Source organism: Caretta caretta, chromosome 8 (assembly GCF_965140235.1).
Source record: "Caretta caretta isolate rCarCar2 chromosome 8, rCarCar1.hap1, whole genome shotgun sequence".
Lineage (NCBI taxonomy): Eukaryota > Metazoa > Chordata > Testudines > Cheloniidae > Caretta > Caretta caretta.
Genome location: NC_134213.1, coordinates 36,294,104 through 36,320,441, shown reverse-complemented (window position 1 = coordinate 36,320,441; position 26,338 = coordinate 36,294,104). Strand labels below are relative to the sequence as shown.

The 26,338-nt window shown below is 47.8% G+C and overlaps 1 protein-coding gene across 5 annotated transcripts in view; it reads right to left on the bottom strand.

The window, feature by feature from the left end:
- Window positions 1-2,005: 2,005 nt before the first annotated feature.
- Window positions 2,006-26,338, bottom strand: part of PSD2 (pleckstrin and Sec7 domain containing 2) — a 172,434-nt gene continuing 148,101 nt past the window's right edge. For 4 of the 5 annotated variants that reach the window (XM_075131390.1, XM_075131391.1, XM_075131389.1 and 1 more), the window contains 6 exons: window positions 24,146-24,360; window positions 22,589-22,659; window positions 11,250-11,407; window positions 9,202-9,346; window positions 6,211-6,354; window positions 2,006-3,748 (listed from right to left, as the gene is read on the bottom strand). In XM_075131390.1, coding sequence (XP_074987491.1) covers window positions 3,542-3,748; window positions 6,211-6,354; window positions 9,202-9,346; window positions 11,250-11,407; window positions 22,589-22,659; window positions 24,146-24,360 — 940 coding nt within the window. In that variant the 3' untranslated portion in view covers window positions 2,006-3,541. The remainder of the gene's footprint in view (window positions 3,749-6,210; window positions 6,355-9,201; window positions 9,347-11,249; window positions 11,408-22,588; window positions 22,660-24,145; window positions 24,361-26,338) is intronic. The other variant, XM_048861118.2, reaches the window with a different exon arrangement.

The following is a 26,338-nucleotide window of genomic DNA, read 5'->3' as shown; positions in this document are numbered from 1 at the left end:
CCTGGGGCCATCTCCAGGTGGGCTAGAAACTAAACCATGGCTGTGTGCATACGTGTGAGTGTATATATATATAAACTCTCCAGTGGGGCGTGAACCCAGTACCTGCAGCATCAGCCTCACATGCTCCAACTAAAGGATTAACTCCAGTAGTTGTCAGAAACAAGCAGGTTTTTATCCTCCCTGGGGCCAGTCACTAGAGGGAGACATAATTGCAGTGGGGCAGTCATGACCCCCTGATACCTGCTTGTCACCCCTCTGGGAACCACAACCCGCATGAGGAGGACTCCTGAGCTGTCGTTTCAGGCTGTCTGCAGCCAGGAAGGCAGTGCTGCATTGGTCTATGCTTAGTTCACGCTTTCAAGGTTCTCACCACAAGTATAGGGGCTAGAAACATTTTTTTCCAATGGACAGGTAAGACAGGTAGGATGATTAACACCCCCCGCCTGCAAAACCTGTTCACACCTGTCATCACTCCCAGGTTGAGGATGCATTAAGCCGTCAGCTTCTTCCTACCCAGCTGAGCTCCCTTCACAGTTCTTATAAACTTTGCTACATCTTGTGGGACGAGTGGACATCTGAGCCAGATGTGAGGGGCGGGGGCCCTCAGCTAGCTAGATAGCAACATTACCCTTATGATGGCTCCCTCCTTATAGGTCACTGGGACAAGGATGGAGCTGAATTGAGGTGGAGTATGTTTGCCCATCACCAGCTAGAGCACCTCTAGGCTCCTGCCCGGTGAAATTCCAGGGCACTGCGGGCAGCCTGCAGGGCTGTTTTATTCTGTGATGGTTTTTGGTTTCATCAGCAAACCTTCCCCCATCACTTCCCCCACAAAAAGATAGGGGCAGATGAGCAGATTGTATGGACCCATCACCCTTGCATCTTCACTGTTGCAAGGGATTTTGCACAAACCTGGCCAATGCACAGAAATTTAGCTATGGCACATGACTCCCTGGAAATGCATGTGATTTAGCTACCATGTGTGATGCTTACTAGGCCATGCATGGGATGCAGCCACATGCCTCCTGCTGGGAGATGCACAGGATGTGCCATTCATGAGAGGCATTGCACTGGGACTCAGGAGATTTGGCTTCAGTTCCTGGATCCCCACAGATTTTCCGTGACACTGGACAGGTCAGAAAATCTCTCTGTGCCTCCATCCATAAAATGAGGGTGATGACACTTCCTGAAACTGTCCTGTCTTTTTAGACACAGGCTCTTCAGTGCAAGGGCTGTCTTTCCCTATGTGATTGTATGATGCCTAGCACGCAGCGGCCCTAAAAAGGCCAGTTCTAAGGCTGGGTGAGCAGGTAAGGCACCCTGGGTGCCTCCTTCCAGGGTTTGGGGTTCCCCCCCCCCGCCTCCATTCTGATTGGTTGGCTGGTTTTGCTTCACTGATTGGTTGGGCTTTTGCAGGGCGCTGAAAACATTTCCCACCCTGGCTGGCAAAATAACGCGGGCCACTCCTGGCCCTAATCTTGGTAAGGGTCTCTAGGCACCAATAATAAATAATAATAATGCAGCCACTTGATTCGCACAGGGATAGGCATGGGCCACAGAGCTGCCATCAAACATGCAGCCAGTTCTGAATCCACAGAAAATGCAGCTGTTCAAGTCTCGCTGACCCCTATAGATATCTACATGTCTGCAGAGGGAACTGGGACTTGCGAAGTGACGAAAGCATAGGTTGATCATATTAAATGGACACCCTTCCTCCCTAGCACTGATGGGGCATCCTATTCAGGAGATAGGCTAATGATCCCATTGTTCACCCCAGGAGGAAACACCTAGGCAGAAAATCTGGCTCCTTTGAAGCCATGGGACTTTTGCCATGGATTTAAATGGGGCCAGAATTTCATCTAAACAAGTGGAGTTTAAGTCTAGAGCGGTGACACTTCTGCGTGTGACCATGTAATTATATCTAAATTCAAGAATTCAGTACCCGGGAAGACACTGGAAATCATTACACACTATGAGCCTGAGTGAGAATGTTATTTCAGACCAATTCTCTTTCTCAACAGATTCAGCTTTATTATTATTTCTTTGTTTGACATGATTCTTAGTGCATCCTTTCAAAGAAACTATCAAACTGTACAAAGAAACAAAGAGACCAAAAGAAGAGGTGAGGTAAAAGAAGAGGTAAAATTGGGTGGGGGCTTTTTAAGTGGTAAGAAACATTATGGAAACTCAATAGTCTATAAACTCTCAAAAGTTGACAAGAGTCCAAACAAATCTCTTTTTTTTCCTTAAAAAAAAGCTGCAAAAATAGAAACTGTAAATTACTGTAATTAGCAGCTACAAGATCCTTTAAAACCGGAACTTGGTTCCTGTGAACATGCCTGGAAAACGAAATGAAAATAAATAAATAAAGTGCCATGGCCTTTGAAATGCAGTGGAATCATCTCTATTACAACAGCAAATAATTGGACCACAGACAACAGAATGAAACAGAAACACAATATCCCGTTGAAAGAGTACAGTATGCTCAGCAAAATGGAGTTCAGTACAATACAAGTGGACAGGAGATAGGTTTCCCACCTGCCCCAGTCACGTAGCGAAGCTTGTATCTGCAGGACTGCTGCTCAGATGGGGCCTCCATCCAAAGCTGCTGAAGTTATGGACACAAAAGAAGCAGTGGGTCAGCTATTTAAGTTTAATAAGCGTCAACAGTAGCGCAGTGTGGCACAGCAAAGCCATATGGAACTTCATTGCAAAACGAAAAAGAAACAGAGGCGACTGCATTTTTAAAAACATTCTGCTATGTTATGAAGCCCCCTGTATTCTCGAATTGCCTTCCTGACGATGCTTCCCAGCCATCTTGCCTTCGCAGTGTTGGACTTAGACATCCAGTTTCAAAACCCTTTTAAAGATTACTTATATATATTTATTTATATATATTTATATGTATAAAAACCAAGCAATAGTGCCCGGGATATCACTATTGCCATGCACAGATCACTTTTTGCACATCCATGGTAATAACACTTTTTGATTCTCAGTAAATATCCCGCCGAACCTGTATTATTGCAATATGGAGAATTTTGCTCCTTGATGTTGTGTTTCTTCCTGCTGTTTCATTGTAAGTGCTGCTGGTGCTGCAGACCTGCTGCTGGTTGTTAAAAAGGAACAGATTCTAGACTCCAAGAACTGGTTGTGTCTCCATGTTGCCAGAAACTGCAGGAGTCTGGGAACTCCAGTGACGTAGGGGAGAGCTGCTTGAGAATGAGCATCCCAGCCCTTGTACAAAGAATGTGTCCCTTTATTGCATGCACACAGGGAACAGGAGTAAAAGAAACACTGAAGGGGGTAACAGATGTGAAGAGAAAGTAGAGAGTCAATGACACTGAAATGTCAGGGCACTGGAAAAAAATTAGCAAAGTGTAAACTAAAGCTTCTTTGATTTCTTCCGCTGGATCAGAAACCACGTCTTGTATGTCTACCGGTTTTGTTCATATGATTTCCTAGGTATAATTGTGCTCATCGATCTAGTCAAGGAGTACTAAGCCTCACTGATTGGTTTCGCCCGCACTAGCGTTACCTGTTAAGTGTTCTGCTCTATAACGTCCTTTTCCACCTTGCTGTGTACAGACAAGTGTCCCTGGCTCAGGGAAGGGCTTGAATGTGTCTTCCGCAAGGAGATGTCATCAGCCTCCACCATGAAAAGGCTGGCTTCGATTTTCTCCAGATCATCTGTTCCAACTTTTATCTTCACGCACAGCAAGTTAATGTACGTCTCGTAGCGGCTCTTCTGCAGAGGGAAACAGAACAGGACAAACAGCTGGGTAATAGGGAAGGAGTGGGGCAAAGATATGCTGAGAACACTGAAGGTATCCAAGAACAAGCTGGGGCAATCATCTATCACCGGCATACAACAATGCACCAGGCGAACCCATTTGCTTTCAGGCAGGGGAACGACATGGATTGACTCAACCTTGTGGCATACAAGCAAAGTGGGAATCAAAGCAAAGAGTGGGATCATTGCTAATAGCAATATGCTTATTCTGTGACCAATGTGCAATAAGCCTTCACCTACCCATAGGTAAATACACCAACACTGCAGTAAAATTATCCAGTAACCATAACAGTGTTTGACTCTAAGACTTGTGATGGTAACTACAATCTGTAGGAGGAAGTATTAGCTCTAATATGATTTTAGATTTAGCTGTGTGCCATTAACTGGTTCATGATTACCCTTAAATAGTGGCTTATTCTCATATTAGTATAAAAAGGAGGGACTGCTCCATTTTCCTTTTGTGCTTCATATTTAATTTCAAGGCTAGATTAGGTCAGTTTTTGCAGTTCCTTGTAACGTGTAGGTCCTGCTGCACCATCTTCACTGCTTTTGCTGGATCTTCATAACCTCTGCGAGCTGCCCAGACTGGAGCGCCATGCTCCCAGGGTGACATTCCCTTGTTTGATGAGTTAACTGATACACGGCGCTGGCTCTCTGCATAGGGGTGAAGTTCAGATGAGGATGGGCCATTCTTCACTCTAATGTCACTCTCAAGTGCTCGGTATTTTCTACCCCAATCCCCCTTTGGGCATCTTTAGTTACTGACACATGTGGCTCCATCCATCAGGGTTTTCCTTACTGGACCTATGCCCAGATACTTTTTCTTAGAGAACCCTGCATTTCAGAACCCAGCAGCGTAGGTGAGAGGTTTAAGTTAGTGGTTCTCAACCATGGGATATGAAGAGGTCTTCTAGGGAGTACACCAACTCATCTAGATATTTGCCTCATTTTACAATAGACCACAAATAAAGCACTAACGAAGTCAGTACATATTAAAATTTCATACAAACAATTATCAGAGGGGTAGCCTTGTTAGTCTGTATCCATAAAAAAAATGAGGAGTCCAGTGGCACCTTAAAGACTAACAGTTTTTGTAAGCTTTTGTGAGTAAAAAACCCCACTTCTTCAGATGCAGATAATGACCTGTTTATACTGCTCTATATACTATACACTGACAAGCAAGTACAATATTTGTATTTCAATGGATGTATTTTATAATTACATTGTAAAATGAGAAAGCCAACAATGTTTCAGTAGTAGTGAGCTGTGACACTTTTGTATTTTTAAGTCTAATTTTGTAAGCAAGTAGTTTTTCAGTGAGGTGAAATTTGGGGATATACAAGACAAATCAGACTCCTGAAAGGGGTACAGTCATCTGGAAAGGTTGAGAACCACTGGTTTAAGCCATTTTTGCCAACAAGGAAGTGTGTCCTTTTCCACTGAGGCAACCGACATTCTGTTTGTGATTGTGGGTCTAATAGATTGTACACAAGGCTAAGAGACCTGGATTCTGGTCCTGGTTCTGACACTGACTTCCTGGGTAATCTCGGGTCACACCCAGTAAAGCTGGAAGCTCTGGCTCTCTGTGTGCTCTTCCAAGATTGCAGAATTTGTAGGTAGCCTGGAATCCTTGTAGCAGCTCTTGTGCCACTCCTCCTGTCAAATGTAGGGTGTCTGGCTGGTGGAGTGGGGCGTGACCATGGTTTTTCTATACCCAACTATTGACTGGTCCCCTGGAACTGCTGGCAGTTAGTGTAAGTGAGACCAGTTAGACCCAGGACTGGGGGTCTGTACAGGTTTCTTAAAGCCAACCTTAGCCCCCACTCTGGTCCAGACAGAGGGTCTGCCCATCTCCTTCCTGCAGGACAGAGGGACAGTTCAGGTGCCAGGACAGTAGGCTGGGGTTTGATTTCTCTCTTTTTTGTCAGTTTTGAAAATTAATAAAGAAAATCGTTTGTTTTAAATTTCAGTGCACAAAAGAAGAACATTGCCATCAGTATATACTGCCCTGCCTGTCTCCAAGGGCCTTGCTGAGCACGCGCACACATACACACAGACACAGACACGCATGCACACACAGACACACACCCAGATACATGCAGACACATGCACGCACACACAGACACAGACGCACACATACACAGCCCCCCACACATGCATACCCATACAAATGCACACAGACAGACACACACAGACCCCTCCACACACACGCACACAGACACATGCACACAGACCCTCCCACACAGACACACACACACACACACATGCACACCCATACAAATACACACAGACCCCTGCACACACACGCACACAGACACACGCACACAGACACACACAGTAGCTATACCAGGCTTATCAACTCCCATCAGATTTGTCCAAGGACTCATTTATCACAAGAAAGATGAAAGCTCCCTTACCTCGAATATTAGGTAATGCTCTTTCAGCCTATATTCTTCAGCCTCTTTTGACTTGAGGCTTTTCTCTACAGGATGTAATTTATGCTCTGTTAGTTCATCTGCAATCTGCTTCATCTTATTTTCATGGGACCTCAGCTGTTCCTCCTGTGGAGAGAAGCAAGTCAACTGTTCAGATGTACTAATATGCAAAAACAAGGGCAATGCCAGATTGCAGACGTGGGATTCTTCTTTTCAAGGACGTGCAACATCCAGCTGGAGTTGGGCTTGTGCTCAGTCCTGGAGCCAAATTAATGCATTCAATTCCCAAATTCACCTGAGAAGTAGCAGCCAAAATTTGGGCCCCTGAGGAGGATCAAAACCCATCGATCATTACTCTACCTCTGTAATGCAAACGTGAACTGGGCCGTGTCATTTAACACCTATCCAGAACGGACTGTGTTTCCTGAACTGAGGTCCAGCTCCTCAATGGGATTTAGGCTCCTGGCATCCATCGAGGAGCTGCCTGTGTCTTGCTCCTTCAGCAGAACTAGGCAGCCCCCTCTGAGCTGCAGGATATCTGTCCTTGTGACATGGTATCTCATTGGCTAAAGGTGATATCCCCCTCCGGGGGGCTCACTCCTGTAGAGGCCAGATTATTGCTCTGTCTCCTTGCTGCTGAGGTGTGTTTGTTGTATTCGCTGCTCACTGGAGAGCCCTATACAATGCTACAGTGTGTATTCTCTGTAGAGCAGTGCCAGCTACATGATATCTGCTTCTTATAAAAGCACATTTCAGAGAGCAGATACCTGCCCCGGGAGTAGCTGAGCATTTTCCAGCAGCACTGCCTCCCGGCATTGCCAGACCACTGAACCAGTTTACCCAGATCAGCTGCTCCACTTTCTCCCTGGGGCTCTAATCCCTGATGAGATGGGAGTTTGGAGCCGCCTCAGCTCCTTCGTGGGCTGGCGCTTGCAGCACTGAACAGGATCCTGCAGGCAGAAGTAATGTGCTGGTTTCAGTTCAGGGAGGAAGATCACTGGTAAAGTCTGCGAGAGTTTAGTTACTCTGATTGGCACCATACCAGGAGCAAAGACCCAAGAACCCCAGGGATGGTTTCACAGAGCAGAAAGGCGGATGATGGCAATGGAGGGGGAGTGGTGGCTGCAGGCAGGACCAGGCTGCTAACAAGGGTCTGTGTCACTCTCGGCTAGGGCTGGCCGGAACACCAGTTCAGGTTCACAAAGGAATGGAGAGCTTTGGCATTTTGTTTTTGTTCTGCACTGGAACCAAACTGAGGCCTTTTGGAATTTTTCATGCAAAGACACGAGAGAGGCCCCGGAATGGCCAGCTGGTTCAGACACTCCTCAGGGAGCTGGGCAACTCATGTTAAAGGGCCTGTTCTGCCTGATCCCGAGGAGGGACTTGAACCTGCATCTCCTACGTTCTAGCCACTGGCTAGAGTCAGCCCCATCTCTTGCTGTCTCTCCTTTTCTCACCTATTCCACTTTGTATAGCTGATAAATATTCATTAGGACAGCAGAGACTGGCACCATAGCCCAAAGGTAAGGGAGCCAGCTGGGACATGGTTCAGGTCCCTGCTCCAGAGCAGACAGCTGGAGGACTTGAAGCTGGGTCTCTCCTATTGCAGGTGCGGGCCCTGACCACCAGGCTGTTCTGGGGTGCTGCCTCCATCTCTGAGAAACTTTCCCATTGCCCGCAGAAAGGTCTGGTGTTGGTGGCACTTTGCAACGAAAAAATTCCTGACCACCTGAAGAGCATGATTCCGAATAGCCCAATGGGCACAGGGCCAGAGGGAGCAGGACAGAACTAGACAGCAATGGCTACAGGATGCTAAGACTGGCTAGAGCTGAGCCCACGGACATGGGAGACAGGCTGATGCAGCATCAAGGCCATGGCAGCAAATGATGGAAGAAAACAGCATGAATAGGGGCAACAAGAATGACTCTGAAATGGATCCTAGACATTACAGATGGAAAAACCCTGCTGGATCACCTTAGAACAAAATATGGCATCTGATTATTAAACTAGTTCTCAATGGGCATCTTTAAGTGCTAGTAACAATAATGTAGTCGGACGTTGGCTCTATAAGATACTGACTTGAAAATTAAATGGGTCTATCTTTCAGATGCCATTCCCACAAGAGGCAGAGATGACTTCTGTATGCTGCACGGATTGCCAATCACAGGACAGCCAACAAAGCTGCCTGAAAAATAACCAGATAACCACTCCTGGCTGCACTTTACAAAAAAAGTTACCAATTACTGGGCATTGAGGGCCCAATTTGGCTCCATTGAAATCCACATGAGTTTCGCCATGGAGGTCAATGGGAATAGGGTTGTGCCCTTTGCCCCTGGAAATGGTGAGATATTGGGAAATGCACTGAGCAATGGGTGACACGCTCTCTGAGAAGGAAGGATTTGGGGGCCAGAACAACCAGCCATGAAGCCAGCAGGTTGAGTGTTCTCCTTGAATGTGGCCATGTGCACCAGTGGGCTAATCGGTCACCCTTTAGTAACAACAGGATACTCCGCTACCAAAACACATGCCCTCTGGGTATCTTATTCCTGCTCTGGGGTGGAACAAAGTGTGCGATGCATGACTGGCTGAGCACATAGGCATACCCAGGTTTTCATGAGACCGTGCCCACTCTAACCATGTCCACTGCCCTTCCAGCCTCTATAGACTTAGGCAGGCACCTTTCAGCGTATGCAGGTTGATCCAGCAGTGGCATATAGGTGCACACATTAGGAGCCAGGATCGGACCCTGTGATTTGCCATGGTGTGTGACTGGCCCTCAATCTCAGCCCTGCAGATAGGTGGGTGTGACTCACAGGAAAACATTTATCTGTTAATTGCATGAAGGCTGGGAATGAACCTGAAACAAGCAGCAGATCTACCCTGGCCACATCCAAAAGCATACCCAGCAGCCCCCAGAATCTCATGCTTGGCACTGACCTGCTTTCCAGCCCCTCCCCCTCGTGCATGCATTACCTGGCACAGCTTAGTCATTGAAGATGGCAAGAGGGGACGGCAGAATTTCTTCATGGAACATATGGCAGCTGGGAAGGCGGGGGCAGAGAAAATGGCAGCCACTAGGTTTATTCTCAGTATCCAGGAGAGCATTTCTTCTTTGCTTCTGTGACGGGGAGAGAGAGTTTGTTTCTATCACTGCGCTCAGCCCTGCATGCATTACAGCTGGTTCTAAGGCAGCCCATTCTCATGCAGCCTTGCTTTGAAGCCCTGTTTTTCTGCGTTCCTTGGATTTGTCAGGTTTGGAACTGAGCAGATTACCAGCTAATTGGAACTGGTTCCTTATTGTGTACGGGATTGTCAGTTACGTTTCCCTTTCCCCCTGTAAATTGTCCCAGTGAAAGCCACTAAAACTCTAGCTCTCTGCCTCCAGTTTGTCCACAAAGACTGACCTACGCCATTCGGTTTTATCCCCAGGCCATGCAGCAATGCCAGCTTCCCATCTATGGGCTCTGCCCTGGTTCTGCACAGTCTGTCTCCTGGGCTGAGAGGGGAATTGAGTCTACGGTCCATTCAGTTCCTGGCTTTTCTGATGAGACAGCGAACAAAGGCGTGGAACATTGTGGATTGTGGTGGGGATTTTAATGCTGTGGAATCCTGTTCACTATGGACTCACTCCAACCGAGCAGTCAAGAAGATCTGTTGGTCTCAGCCCTGGTGATCGCTACCAACCTGGGCTAGATCCAGACAGATGACCTAGAGGTGACAGACTCCATTTTCCTATTAGCAGTTGCCAGAGGCTTTAATCACATAGAGCCTAGGAGAGGCAAAATCGCCACAGGATTTGAGCACCTACTGAGGGGTTAGAAACAAATAAGCACAGCCGAGAGTGTGAGCTCTGGCTTACCTGATCACCCACGGCTGGGCCGGGCCAGTCCAGTGAGAAATACATTCCATTTCCCTTCAAGTGAGGTCATGGAAGCAAGACACATTTGTAACTGAATTGGGCCTTAAGCATGGAATGTCCTGCCAAGTCATCCAAAAGTGCAAACCTAACAATGAGCTCTGCTGTAGACCCTGCCTCCTGCCAGGTGGGCATGCATCCCGGCGACTGTGTGCTGTCCGTGGGTAGCTGAGGGCAAAGCACAAGAGGGGCAGAGAAGTGCGCCACATCCCAGAGCCTTATCCCGATGCTGCAGTTCCCCAAGGCCTGATTCTGATCTCACTTGCACTGGTTTTATGCTGCTGTAACTGCAATGGAAGTTACGCCTGATTTGCACTAGTGTAACAGAGATCGGAATCAGGCTCCTGAGTCTGCGCAACTGGGCCGGGACCTCTGGCTTCTGTTCTGACTGGAAATACACTGTAAACAGCCTGATTCTCCCAGGCCTTTATTCTCATCTCCCTTGCAGCAGTGTAAATCAGGAATAATGCCATGGAATTTGGTGGCGTTACCCCAGTGTAGAACCAAGTAAGTGAGACCAGAATCAGGCATACAGCATTGTGGCCCTTCGCCTTTTGGTCCTGAAAGGAACCAGCAAGTGCGGAGGCTGGAGAAAATGGCCCCCCTACACAAATGAAAACAAGACCAGAATAATGAACTGACAAGGAGTTGGGGCCTAGTCAATAGCCCTGCATGTGACTGTGGGCTCAGCACAGGCCTCACCAGATCTGGGAACTGATAAGCCCAATGACTGGAGTGGGGCACTCATGTCCTACAACTCTAGGGCTAGATCCTTCCTGAGCTCCTTACTCTTCTTCTGCTCAGTTCTTAGGTGGCTAAACCCCATCTGAAGTCAGTGGAATGGTCCTTAAGTCAGGGCTAAGGAACAGCTGAGTAAGGAGCTCAGGACCTGACTCCTACACATCAAGGATTGTCCACTACTTTGCACCATCATTTTCCCCTGTGCAAGGTGATTTAAAACACGACCATTCAATTTGATCCCTTATTACACCCCCCCAAAACTGCTGGTTCCCAGAAACCAGCCTTGAGTCCCAGCTTGGTATTGTTCACATAAGGAATAAAATCAACCAAATGGGAGTCACCTGGACTGCGCTATGGTACTCACGGAGCTTGGAAGAGAAAAACTCTCCAGTCGGCTGTCTTCAGCTTGAGCACGTTGGATTTTTTGCTGTAGTCAGAGGCTTTGGTGGCTAAGGCATGGTGAACTCGGATGGCGTTTTTCAGATCCACTTCAGAGAGATCTTTGTCAGGTTTATATTCATCCTGTCACAAAGGAGCATTCATAGGATAATGACAACTCCGGCATCTGTAGGTTTCCTTAACAAACCTGCCCTTTTCTCTATCCTGTGCCATAATGACAGAGTACCGAGACCAGGAAAAGGCTCCCCTCTACAGTAAGTGCTCGGGATGATAATGCTAATAATTAACAAAATTCTGGCACCTTCTTCCATCATTACATTCACCAGGAAACTGTCAGGTGCCACATACCCACAGCCTGTCAGAGAACGGACAATATGGAGTTACATCCTGAAATTTTTACTCACATGAATAAAGCCCCTTGAAAGTGAAAGGAACTGATTTTCAGCTGCTGTAAATTGGCTTCAGCCCATGGGCTTCTGGAGCTACACTGATTTACATCAACAGAGAAGATCTGGCCCAACGCTTTCCCTTGCAATAGGAGGAAGCGCAGTATTAACCATTTGGAGCTGAAGGGATCTCTCCATTCAGATGTGCATTGAGAGTCCCTGCACTACGTTCAGACACAACCCAAGAAAGCTGACTGGAGGTCAGGTTTGAATTGCTTACCCTCCCCTCTGTGTCTTGCAGCTCTCTAAATATTAGCCCCGAGATGTTCATGCCACTTTAGTTGGCATGTTCCTTTGTGTAATCCAATACAGGAGCCCTGGCAAATTGCAACAGTCATTTCACTCCCTTGGGGCTCAGAGAGTTTTCCCAAATGCAGGCGATTTCAAAACTAATGAAAATAATCATAATAAATAATTAATATGTCCGCATTGCTGTTACCACTTTTGTCCTCAGATCACACAGTGCCTTACAAAGATGAGAAATTAACCCCTGTGCATTTAAATTCCCCTTCAGTCCTCAAAACAAGGCGTATATGGACCTTAACCGGTGCTGCTTGACCTCTGCCCAGGGATGAATTTCACCCTTTTAATGCATTAAGTCCCACTCACAGTACAGCCCCTTTAGACCACAGCTGTGCACGGCAACACTGTACAGCTGTTTAGGACAGGAAGTGAGGAAGTAAACCGTATCCAACTGAAGCTGCCGGGAGTGTTTGGGAGGAAGAATGTAGTTACCCTGGCCAGAGTGTGGTAACCCCACTGTTCTTATGAGAACAGCCAGGAGATCTTGGATGACAGAGAAAAGGGATCTTGGTTTTATGGCTCAACAAGAGATGACACCTCCAGCAGCACTGAGTCCCCAGCACTTTGCTGGGGCACTGAATAAGAAAGAAAGGAGCCACCTCATGAGTCAGCAGCACCTACAGCAGTGGTGCCCAAACTTTTCCTGTCACCCCTCCCCCTTGCCAGTAATGTACTCTGTCCATGCCCCCCCATTACTGCACAGTTGGCTCAGAAGGTGGAGCCGGGACGGAACTGGGGATGGGGAGGAGTTGGGGCTAGAGGGGGAGCTGGCCTCGGGGCAGAGCGGGAATGAGAGCAGAGTTGGGCTGGAGGTGGAGCAGGGAGTGGAGCGGTGCTGCGGCTGGGGCCAGAGGTGGGCTGAGGGTGGAGTGGAGCTGCAGCTGGGACTGGAGCAGGGCTGGGTGGCAGAGTGGGGCTGGGTGGCGCTCCCTCCCTGCCCCCCGGGGCTAGCCTGGGCCCTGCTGTGTGCCCCCCCCCCGAACATGCTTTCGTGCTCCCTGGGGGGCATGCCCCACAGTTTGGGGCCCACTGACCTACAGTATGATATGCTCTTTACAGGTCTTCTATCTAAATACAGATCAAATCCACTTAGCTTGTGAGTGCTCATGGAATCACACACCGGGGTGTGGTTACAGGGAAGCTAAGGGGATGCCTACACTGCAGTTATACACCTGTAGCTGGCCTGTGCCAGCTGACTTGGGCTTGCTGTCCTCAGGCTAAGGGGCTGTTTAATTCCAGTGTAGACATCAGGCTCGGCCTGGAGCCCCAACTTTGGGACTCTTCCACCTCACAGGGTCCTGGAGCCCAGGCTCCAGTCCGAACCCACATCTAAACCGCAATTAAACAGCCCCACAGCCTGAGCCTGAGTCAGCTGGCATGGGCCAGCTGCGGGTTTTTAATTACAGTGTAGACTTACCCTACGAGCAAACAGGAAACACAGACAGGCAAAAGGCAACATAAAGGGACAAAGGCTCAGATCCTCAAAAGCATTTAGATGCCTGTCTCCCATTGATTTCCAAAGAATAAACATCTGCTGAGTAGGGACATAAAGCTGATGGGTAATTTCCGACACTTAAAAACTCATTTTCGGTCTTTGTTAAACTACGGCTGTGAAACATGGACATTCAAACAATTGATAATAATGAAACTACAATCCTTCCAGCTGTGGTGTTATAGACCGTGGACAGACCATGTCACCAAGGGAAAAGTATTGGAGATTACTGGAATTCAGCAAATGCTTGTCAGAGATCTTATGAAAAGAAAAGTTCAGTGCGCAGGGCACATTTTAAGGGGTTCGGTGGGCAATGTGTGCTGAAGGGGCACTGGTGGCAGAAGAACAGGGGGCAGAAAAAGGAGATCTTGGATGGACAATGTGGTATCCTGGGCGGATCAAAAGGACCATTCATCCACAAGGAAATTGGTAGAGGATTGCACAGAATGGGCTGCCATGGTTGTGACCCGCTGCCACAAGGAGATGCCACACAAGAAGAACTCCCATTGGTTTCAGCAGGAGCTACATGCCTTTGAGGAGCCAGGCCTACTCACTGGGGAAGTCTAGTGAAGCACTGAGATTAATTACTGGAGGAGGGGATGATGCAAATGGAGGATGGTCTGCATACAGCTGGCTTGGTGGGCCATATGCCCTCTTCTTTAGGTGCCTCTCTCCTCTTCCCATAACAATGCCTTTGAGTAAAAGCACTACAACCTCCTGGTTTTGCCATCACACAGTTGCTGTAAATGGACATAGCTCAGTAAAGGCATTATTAAAAACTTGGCTTTGGGCACCAAGCCTGAAAATGCTTTCCACACGTGCTTACCATTAAGTGCCCCTGATGCCAGGGGCACTGCTCCTGTGCTGAGAGTTGGGGGCAGATGTATCCATGGCCAGGCTCAGGGCCTTAGCTGGAAAAGGGGCTGCCAAGGGTCCATTGGTGGTTTCCATCTTGTAGTGTTTAAGGCCAGACAGGACGTCCAGATCAGCTAGTCTGACCTCCTGTAGATCACAGGGCTCTAAAGACTACCCCCAGACCGAGCTAACAATCAGATTGAAAGCACAGTATCTCCGCCCTCAGGAGACTAAACTATTGTGCACCACAGGCAGAGAACAGGAGGGACCAAGGTGCACCAATGTGCGAGGCTCCCTGAAATGGCAGGGAATTGATTAGGTGAGATATAATCTATATGATCCTGGCAAGTGACCCAGAGGCCCCATCTCTGGTGTCTCAAGGTGACTCTCACAACACATCACATTAGAGGCCAAAATATATTTTTCCCTAGCTCCCAGATCCCTATTCAACATGGGATGAAAAAATCATTCTGTGTTCTCTCTACCACTGACATCATTGCCATTCTGTGCTCAGAACCCAGCTGCTCTCCTATACCTGCAGTGGCTTTGCAGGGCTAACAGGAGTACCAGCATCTTTGTGCTTGGGAAGTAGCAGCAGTGCCAGACAGTGAGCAGATGCCAGATGTTGAGTGAGCAGGGTCCATTAATACAGAGCTGTGTTTCTGACTGTAAAAGTGCCTGAAAGCAGCTTTTCTGAAGCAGTCAGCACAAAAATATCTGGTTTGAAATGTTGCTACATGTATGAGCACATACACCACGAGGCCTCGTGTGATGAGATGCTAAAAGGAACCATGCCAAGAAAAGTCTGGCAGCAAATTCCTACCTTAAGGTGGCTGACTCCTTAAAGGTGAACCGCAAAGAAAATCTCAGTATTGCATCACCTTGGGGCAGAAGGAGGCAGGGACCTGGCTGCATACTGCTGAATGGGATGCAATATTGAGGGGCTTTTCCCTACAGTGGTGACTTAGTGTGTGGCAATTTGATTTTCCTAAAGAATTCTAACATCACAGCACATCATGGGGCTGGTTTAAAATGATTGCAGTTTTTTTCCACCCTAGAGCTGCTGAAATCTCATGTAACAAAACCATGTAACAAACCATGGCCATATCCATACAGAGCTGTGGTCGACAACAGGAATTGAATCCAGGACCCACAGCATCAAAAAGGCCAGTGTCTATGGTCTGAGCTAAAAGAGCACAGGTTTGCTCATAAGTACATTGTATTTTGTTATAGGAAGGGATACAGCTGATCAGGAACTGTCACTATGATTTTCCAATGTAAAATGCGGTGTCTCCAAAATTGAATTTTTTTGTGGGAAATTTTGCTGAATTCCATGGGAAGTTTTGCTGAAAATTTTCAATTTTCTGTTAGGAAAATCTAAATGCAATATTTTGTTTAGCGTCAGTTTGACCTGAATTGGAATATTTTTAAATGAATTTAACCAGAAAGGCTTCCTTTCAAATTAGATACTACAACTTTCAGATACTATGGTAATAAGTATGGTATAAGAACCTGCATAGAATAGAAATCAGTTTAAAAAAATTAAACTGCATTTCTCTAGTGCATTGCTTTATGGGAGTTGTCATTTGGGCCCCCATTGTCTCTGATGAGCAAGGCTGCTGGAAAGATTACACCTCCCACAACGCAATGTGGAACCAACTGCTCAGTCGGCCAGATAGACAACCAGAGTGAGACATGACCACACACAAGGCCAATGTACTATATATACATTTTCATGAACTTCAAAAGGTCCAGGGAGCTACCCAAGTGTTCAGATGCTTCTCCAATACTTAAAACCTTTGGGTCTGCAAAACTGGGTTGGGAATCTCACAAGAGCAGGATCTCTAGTGAGATTTCCAGTAGGGCCGGAAATATGGCAAGAATAACTTCTTTGGTTATTGACACATCTGCTTCCAGTCCCTGCAGAAACAAGTGACAATGAAATTACAGTGTGTGTGGGGGGGGGGGGGGGGGGAGGGAAAGTCAAAGGGATAATCTTAAAAAGAAAGTGCGACGCTGTTCTGAAAAGGGACTGTAACGCGAATGTCATTGGCTTCCACATTTATTGTCCCTTGCTGATTTCAGCATCAAATGTGCTTACTTCACAAGTCAAAAGATAGTTTTTCCGACTGCTGGCCCTGGGGTTTGAGTGTCAAGCTAGGTCATTTCTGGCTTGTGCATCATCATCGATGGTAGGTTCTGCATTTGGAAGTTAGGGCCAGATCCTGCCAAGTATTAGCTCTTTGGGGCCACTCTTTGTTATACGTGTGTAAAGCAGTTAGTACAACAGGGCCCTGATCCCTGACTGGGGTACATAGATGCTATCACAACAATAATAATAATAGATAATAATGGAATCCCACTGAAGTCATAGGGTCTCGATGTCACCCTAAATATACACATAGTCATATGTCTTTGTAAGACTGGCTAAGTAATAGACAATTTTGTCAGTGATGCATGAGGGAGACTAGAGTGCTCTGTCTCCCATAGCTCTGCTGGCTCTACACAACGAAGAGGAGTAATGTGCAATACAAGTTTAGTTATAGAGGGCAAATCAGACTCAGCATAGATCGGACAAGGTTTGTAAAATGCCATGTTCACACAGACACCGTCTAGAGTTGGACTACACGATAATCCTGATTCACCAAACCCCTATGCTTCTGTTTGACCTTAAACACAAATGCAATCCCACCTCAGTTCAACAAAGCACTTAAACCCTGATCCAAGGCCCACTGAAATCAATGGAAAGACTGTCAGTGACGTCAATGAGTTCAGGCCCCTAATACCATTTTGAACTTGGATTTAAGGTTAAACACGTGCTTAATCGCTTTGCTGAATTGAGGCCTGTAAATCCAAAAATTTAGTAGCAGCAGTAAAAGATTTAAGGGTGGCAATTTTGCAACAGAAAAGCTTCAAAAACAGACTCCAACGGGAAACTGCTGAGCTTGAATTAATATGCCAACTAGATACCATTAAGTTGGGTTTGAATAGAGACTGGGAGTGGCTGGGTCATTACACATATTGAATTTATTTCCTTAAGTTAAATATCCTCTCACCTTCTTGTCAACTGTCTAAATGGACCATCTTGATTATCACTACAAAAGTTTTTTTCTCCTGCAGATAATAGCTCATCTTAACTAATTAGCCCCTCACAGTTTGTATGGTAATTTCCTACTTATCTGTATATATATATATATATATATCTTACTATATGTTCCATTCTATGCATCCAATGAAGTGGGCTGTAGCCCACGAAAGCTTATGCTCTAATAAATTTGTTAGTCTCTAAGGTGCCACAAGAACTCCTGTTCTTTTTTCAATCAGTGTTTTTATTTAAATTTCAGTGAAAACTGACAGATATTCAGATCGAAGCATTCCTTGCAGCCTCTGGAGGAGTTTCACGCAAACATTCGTGTTGGTTGGTGCATCATCATCAGCATTGTTGTAGCTGTGGTAGCGCCTTTCTCTTGCAATTTCATACCTCCCTTTTTGCACTTGTGCTTTAGTTACAATTTCCAGCAATACAGCCAATCTTACACTGAAAACAAGCTGAAATGCCAGTATTTTTCACTTCCAAAATGACCTAGTTTTTGTTTGGAAACTGGCTTTTTCCTTAATGATAAATAGGCCAAGAGTTGGTGAGAATATCTCTGAATTTCAGCAACCTTTTCTGTTAGAATGGGGTCAGTTTCCAGTTTGAAATGCCCCCAAACGATTGAATGATAAGGAGTTTATTTCATTTTATCCTAAATATTTTACGGGCCTTTATTTCGTGGGAATGAGCTTCAGGGTATCTCGTAGTTTATCTCATCCACTTTCCCTATTCTATTCAGAAATATTAAAATGCTTTAGAAAGACAATGTGGGTGCGGTAATACCTGTAATTGGACTAAATTCAGTTGGTGAAAGATTCAGGCTTACCCAGAATTCTTCTTCAGCTATGTGTAAGCTCAGAAACTTGTCTCTCTCTCTCACCAACAGAACTTGGTCCAATAAAAGCTATTACCTCACCCACCTTGCCCCCCTAATATCCTGGGAACAACACAGCTACAACAAACTCATTGGCTCACATTCTCCGCCGTGCCCAGTTTGTGCTGGGTGTAGCTGAGGACGGTGCTGGGACCATCGGGGAATCAGCCAGCCATTCCTCTTTGCCTGGTACGCTCTCTACAGCGACTCCACATCTGCTGGGACTCCAACACAGGAATCCCTAGTTTGGAAGCTTTTTGGCCCCTTTGCCCCATCTGAGGAGCTGGATAGGAAGAGAGAATCAGGTCTGCTGAGCCTGATTCCGCTTTCTCACACATTGATGAAAGTCAGGAATAACTCCAGTGTGAGGCCAGAATCAGGTGCTGTTACTATGGAGATGTAGCTCAGAGAGAAAAGGGACAAGAGCTTCTCATGATCCAATCTGCTGATGGGGTGTGGATAGGCTTCCCACTGACTAAGGCTCTGAGGGTACGTCTACACAGCAACCACCCCCACCCCAACCCCCAGCAGCGAGTCTCAGAGTCCAGGTCAACTAACTTGGGCTCATGCTGCGGGGCTAAAAGTAGCACTATAGACATTTGGGCTCGGGCTGAGCCTGCGGGACCCTCCCCACTTGCCCGGTTCTCAGAACCTGGACTCTCTCATCTCTCCTCACAAGCCCGAGTCAGTTGTTGGAGGAGCTAAGACTCGCTGCTGTGGCTCTGATTTCACCGTGTAGACATACCCAGAGGCTCATCTCTGCCCTCGCTCTCCCGTGCTGGGAACAGAATTTGTGCCTCCTGGGCTAGGTTTCCTGAAGTAATGCCCAGCCTGCTGATTCTGTGGCTTAGAGGAGTTTTACTTACCTTCCAGCCTGCTCTCACCCTTTTACAAGGAATTTGAAAACTCGCCCTTTTAAACATGCTCAGTACTGTATCTGCACAAGGGAGCGCCTCTGTAACCTGAGTGCCCACCTGTACAGGCATCGGTCAATTACTGAGGAAGCACCCCCTCTCCTGCCTAGGCCAGATCACCAGATCCACTCTCAGGAGGAAGGGCTGCAGGATCAGGCCCTCTGGACGGTCTCCAAACAAGCAGCTCTTAAAACCAGTCCTACATAATAACACTTAGCTCTTCACACACAGCCATTAATCCTCTCAACACCCATGTGAGTGAGGTAATTATGGTTTATTATCCCCATTTTACAGCGGTGAAATTACCTGCCAAAGGCCATACAATGAGTCAGCAGCACGGCAGGAATTAGAGCTCAGGAGCTCTCCGCTTGTTCCTCAAGACCCACTAAAGGATCAAGAAATTGCTTCTCCAAACTATGCTCGGACATGCCAATCCAGCAATTAACAGGAGGGAGTCAACAACATGTGCTATCACTGAACCATTAGATCTATCTATCTATCTAGGACAAGGTGCAAGAGGTAATCTCTTTGATTGGACCAAGTTCAGGTGGTGAAAGAGACAAGCTTTTAAATTACATATAGTTCTTCAGGTCAGGGGTAGCTTGAAAGCATGTCTCTTCCATCCACAGAAGCTGGTCCAATAAAAGAGATTATCTCACCTACCTTCGCTTTCTCCTACATTGTGACCAACATGGTGACAACAACTCTGAAAACAACAAAGGAGGGTGTGTCTCTCATTACCATACTAACTGCACACCAGGGTCCAATGGGACTCTCTGTTCTTAGTACCTCATACACAGGACCAGATCCCTACTCCCTGGCCCAGCCTCTTTGTACTGCGAGAGTGGAGTGAGCAGCTGGGGCTCGTCATTTTATAAGAAAATACCTGGGTGACGTAGAGTCAGCTACGTTGGCTTTGTCCCACCTCTTTCTGGCTCCCCTCCAGTGCTGGTGGTATGATAGGGGCATGGCTGGACCACCTGAAACGCCAGTGATCCAGGACCAGTGGAAAGGCCCTTCGGTTTCCATTGCAGCTGGTGTAAATTAGAGCCACCCTGAGGCTGCTCTAACTTATGTCCCAAGATCAAAAGAGAGTGGAGAATGCTCTAAACCTGTTGCCGTCTTCACTGATGGGTCCTGCATTGAGTGTAGCTTGGCTAGATGCGGCCCTAAAGGTCCACTTGTGTCCCTGACTGTGCATACACAGCTCCCCACTGCCTCTCCTGACAGCTAGTCTGGTGTTGCTGAGGGCAGAATCTGTGTTCCTTATTGTCATCATGGTCTGGAGGCTGGTAATATCCTCTTCACTGCCATTTCCCACGGCTTTGTAGCCAAACATATCTTACCCCATTGTTATCTACAGCCAACTTGCTGCAATGTATACTTATTAATACCTTGGCAACATTGCCTATTGGGTAAAGCATAGAACTGAGCATCAAGAGATCCCAAATCTTCTAGAAATGCCCAATGTGACGGTTCAGTGACTTGCTTCAAGGTCACAATTGGGCATTTGTAGAAGAACTGGGAATCTCTTAACTCTCAGTTCTGTGTTTTAACCACTAGGCAATACCTCCATTATATTAATATGCATAGATTGTTCAAGTACAGCAGCACAGTGGTGCAGGGTCAGGTAACTGTGGGGCTGCTGCTCTTAATATGTGGCATCTCAAAAGGACACCAAATGCTCTTTATAAATATAACTGGTTTATAAACTATCCATGTAGATCACTTCGTACTCTGTGAAATGCAGCTACCTCTGGGGTGAAATGTGGCAGCTACTTAACAGCACACGGCAACAATCTGCAACCATTTAGAGTGAATGTGAATAAGAATGCCATAGCAAACCAAAACTGCAGCAAAGAATTGTAAATAGGCAGATTTCATTTATCCCTACTGGTGCCTACCCAGGACTTTGGGGTTAATATCGCTTATGAACTGCCATGGGATCATGGATAACTACAAGTGGCCCTGACCTCAGCTTTTCCATCCCTACCAAAAGAGAGCATCTTCTCTAGCATGGTGACCCTTCCCTTAGTCCCATGTGGGGGACTGGCTGAGTACTCACTAAGAAGGAGGTAGCTAACATCACCTCTTCCTGCAGTTGCCACAATCTCCCTCCCCAAGAGCTGCTCTAGCCAGACTCTGCTAAGCTGGAGATCTGCTGCAGTCCCAGCTGATGGCAGCATGGATGTAAAAATCCAAACTGGCTGAGAGCAACAGGCACCAATCAATTACCATCAGCCCCTGCCAGATCTCCGAGAGCCCTGTCACACATACTCCAGGATCACCACCAGCACCACACAGAGATCGTCAGGGTGTGAGCATGGGGCTGAGTCACAACTTCATGCTGCCCTGAGGGGCCCTCGTGCCTCTCTTATATAATTCACAATTTGTTTACTTCTGTTGTGTTGGAGACATTAATGCGACACACGTGGTTGCCTACCCACAGGAAGTGCCCGAGAGGCAGACAGGAGGATGCCACTGGTGACAATACCAAAGGGCACCAGGAGTGGGGTTCTACAGCTGTTCTCTTGAGCTGGGCTTTGTGCTTTACTTCATCCATGGGGAGACACAGTGAGCAGAGTTGTGTGGTTGCCCCCTTAGGAAATACATACACGTGTACAGTCTGCCAGGAAAGAGGGAGAGAGACTCCAGCATCGATCCCTACTAAGGACCCAACTCAGTGAAGCACTGAAGCCTGTGCCTCACTTTAAGCATGTGAGTTTCCCATTGAGGTCAACAGGACTATTTGCATGCGCAGAGTTAGGCCCGAGTGAATACCTTACTGAATAAGGGACCGACTGCAGATAATGACAGGGCAGGAAAAGACTACTCTGACCCTCCACCGACCTCATCTGTGAGGGGCTACCCACTGCATCAGGCCCCACTAATATCCTGTCTGACCTGGCTGGGAATATTGGCAGTGAAAGAACTTCAGCCACCTCCCTTGTGAAGACCGTCCCCGCAAAGGCCTAGCCTCATTTCTCCTTCCTTAACCTCAGAACATTGCTCCTTGTATTGCCATTTTCTAAGGCTGGGAAGCCTTCACTACAGCATTCCCCTGAGGATATGGAAGACGATCAAGTCCTCCACCCCGAGTCATTTGATTAGATACAGTTAATTCCCTCCAGCTCTTCTTACGGGCGCCTCCTGCTCCTATGCACAAAACACCCTGGAAGTCGGCACCTGCATCGTGAGCATGGGCTCAGAATCGCTGCCTCCTTTTCCAGCATTTGCATCCTTTTCTAGGAGTCTTCCCTTGTAGCAACATTTCGTACAGCATGAAAGAATAAATATCAGCATGGGACGGAGTTGGCCATTTTTACCTTCTGCAAATAAAGAATGGTCCCTTTAAGCACAGCATAAAACTTCTTCCATCCTCTTCTTCCTCTTGGGGCTAAAACAAAGAAAAGCAGCTCATTACATGGGCCTGTTAACTACAGCTTCCTCTTCCTCACTGGTAACGCCGAAGGGCACCTGCCACATTACTTGTTCTGTAGGGTTGGAGTTGGGGGCCTGGACAGAGTAGCTCCATGGCAATGCCTGGCACTACAGAGGGGGCGTTCATCCTGGGCAGGCGGCAAAGGAGGGGGGCTCTGCGATGATGGGTGAAGATGACAAATGTGCCCTGGTGCTTAGTATAGGGCTGCTCAGAGAGGGGAGACCTTGGGCCATAACCTTAGGTATTCCTGGGGTTTTAATGGGTCTCAGTGACTAGGCCATCCATCTCCATTAACAGAAATAATCCTCAGTGGTTTTACTAATTGCCGGTAATCAACTAACAGATTCCAAACACATTTCCCTGTATTTCTCCTGCGCTCCCATTTCACCGCAGCATTACTTGGCATCCAGTTGCTAATGGAGCTCAAGCATGTATAGTGCAATGGCAGAATGGAGATGGGCCAAAGCCGCACAGTTGAGACCCTGCATCCACACTCTCCCCAGGTTGAGAGGTCTGTTGGGTCTGGGGTTTCAGCTGGGCTCATGCTAGAGAACGGATCTGGGTCTGGACCTTCTCTATAGCTCAGGGTGCTGGGATCCAGAGTTTGGGCTAAGCCCAGTATAAGGATGGGGCCAGCTGCAAAGCTCGGCCGTTCCTGATGCCTGGGGGCAGCTGGTGGCAGCAATCTGATTTTGACCCACCCCTTTTAGAGGAGTGTTTGGGGCTTTATTGGGGCTCTAATTATGGGGCCAAGCGTGGGCTGGGATGGAGATACTCAGCCCCACTGCAAGCCCCAGGATGTGGGGACATGTGCTCATTGCTATACCCCTGAGCATACAGAGCATTTGCACCTTTCTGTGACCAGCCAGGTCTGCGTGCCCCACCTACTCCCCTATCCCAGCTGGTTAGCATTGCAGGGAGACAGAAGAGGGCAGGGGCTGCAACTATGCCCTCCCTGAATGTGGTGCTGCCAGGGGAGAGCCCCTGGCTCGTGCAGGGACAACCATCACAACTCCCTTTGATTGCGATTTTACCACACCAAAGAAAAAGCAAAACCAGAAAAGGGGAGTGAAAAGCACTGAAATTAGGTGGGGAAAGTACTGAGCTGGATGGCAGAGTTCACCCCCTTGCACCAGGGGAAATATACCACAGCATAGCCCTATGCACCACTGAAATCCTCAAAACAGGACTGAAGTGGTGCATTGGCCTTGACTTGGCCCTCTGCACTGGGACACCCAGAAGTCAGTATATGGGGTCCTGGCTACCAGCCATGCAAACCAGCTAGGTTTATCTCTCTGCATACTTGTCTGCGGCATTCACCCAGCTCTGGTCTTGATGCTAGACCCAACTCTTACTGCATGTCCTGGTGCTGTCCTCTCTGCCCTAGGTGTCCCTTACTGGCATGTCACGCTACATGCTGCACTTCTCTTCTAACACATACTTCTCTTCCCATCTGTATCAGCATGGGTTTTCCGGGTGAGGACGCCGTGCTTATAGGTAATTGCATTCAGCGCCTGGGGAATGTCCAGGAAAGGATTGCTGCCGTCTACGATCCGCGTCACTTTCTTTGCACTGGCTCCTAGTTTGTCGTCCACGAGTTCCGACAGTGATTTTCTCAGCTCATCCTCGTCACTTGGAAAGAAACCCAGAGAAAACCTTGAACAAAGAACATTAGTCTTTGACACTATGTTTTACCTGCTAGAGGGACCAGGCCTTGGTTCGAGCAAGTCACTCATTACAGTAGCGGTAGAATACAGCGGTAGAACCAGGTTGTTATATATTGAAAATCATGGTGTGCCAAGTATTGTAATATGTGGGGTCAAATTCTCCTCTTGTGAGCACTGCTGCAGCCCTGTTGACTTGAATGGCATTGAACAGGGCATAACGGCGAGAGGCATTTGACAACCCATGATTGTTCTCATTGCAGCTTTGTGACATTACTTAGTCAAACAGGAGACATCATGGTTAATGCTAACAAAGCATATGTGGAAGGGAGATTTGGCCTAGTGCTTCAGGGCTTAGGCCCGCTATTAGAGTCCTGGGTAAGATCTAATGTGGGAGGCAAATTAGCCCAAGTCAGCTACTGTGGGGTTCTTACACCTTCCGCAGAAGCATCTGGGTACTAGACTAGACAGATCTCCAGGCTGGCGTAGAGTGGGCTGGAGAACATGGGGCTAAGCCAACCTGATTATGGAATGAGGCTCACCAGAGAGCAGAAAGTGACTGGAGCAAGAGGAATGAGAGCCAAGCTCACATGGTGATGGAGCCCAGCTGGAGAAAGGGCTGCAGGGAGTCGAACAGGACACTCAGAGGAAGGAAAGCTCTCCAGGAGGGAGCCCCTGGGAGAGACCTTGATGGAAGCAGGGACTGGGAAAAGCTCTCCACGCAGGGAGGCATGGGTAAAATCTTGACTAACCAGGGAAGTGACTGCGGGGTCCTACACTGCAATTAAACACCTGCAGCTGGCCTGGGTCAGCTGACTCGTGGCTCGGGCTGTGGGGCTATAGAATTGTGGTGTAGCTGTTTGGGCTTGGGCTGGAGCCCGGGCTCTGGGACCACCCCAGAACAGCCAGTGCCTAAATGGCACAACTGGGCCCACTACAAATTAGGCTGGGGCCATATCAGAGTTCAGATGTAAGCTATGCAATAATGGGCAAAAAGAGACTTCAGCTCGCAGGGATGTCACCAGGGCATCAAAGTATAAGAACATCAGAACCTAAGAACGACCACACTGGGTCAGACCAAAGGTCCATCTCTCCCAGTGTCCTGTCTGCCGACAGTGGCCAGTGCCAGGTCCTTCAGAGGGCATGAACAGAACAGGTGACCATCGAGTGAAGTATCTGCCCCCTCCACTGGCTCCTCTAGCAAATGGCCAATGCCATATTGTCATTGCACCAAGGGGTGTCATGGGGGCACTGGGGCTTTGGGTCAGGGTGGGGACACGGCCCTTGTGCCCACTACATTTCTCACCTGGACTTCATGGCTCTCCTTCCAGGGGCTGGGTGGAGCTACTTGGATGTGATAGTGTGTACTGCACTAACACTCTTGTGAGGCACTGTGGAGAGGGATCTAGCTAAGGGCATGGGCAGAGGGGGTCAGGTGCCCGGAGTGGTGGGGAATGATCTGGGGTAGTATCTGACTCATCAGTATCTCTGAGGATGCAGCAGGTAGCCTGGCGCAGAGGGTCTATGTTGCCCATGTGAGTGTCTGTGCTCAGCACTATGACTGTGTGATGGTACCTTATGCTCCCTGCTCCAGGCAGTACTTGTGTTAGTGCAAAGGAGGCTAGAGGTCTCTCATGTTGCAACCAGCCTGTCTGCAATAAAGCAAGGAGCCCTGCAGCCAGGCAGCATCTGCTTCCCCTTCCTCCAGGATCTCAGGCTGATACAGAGGGAGGAAGGAAAAGAGTGCATGGAAATGGGGGATGAAGGGGTGGGAGGAAGAGATCTATGAAGTACCAGCTAAATCGGGCAGGAACTGAACTGTCCCAGCCTTTGAAAGGCTGGTGCCAGGGGGCTCTGTTCTCCCTACTCACTGTGTGCAAAAGAGGCTGTGCGCATGGTAATCCAGCGTTTTGCAATAACACGATAATCGCTTCGCTGTCTTCAGCTGAACTAGCTGCACTTTCTCTGAA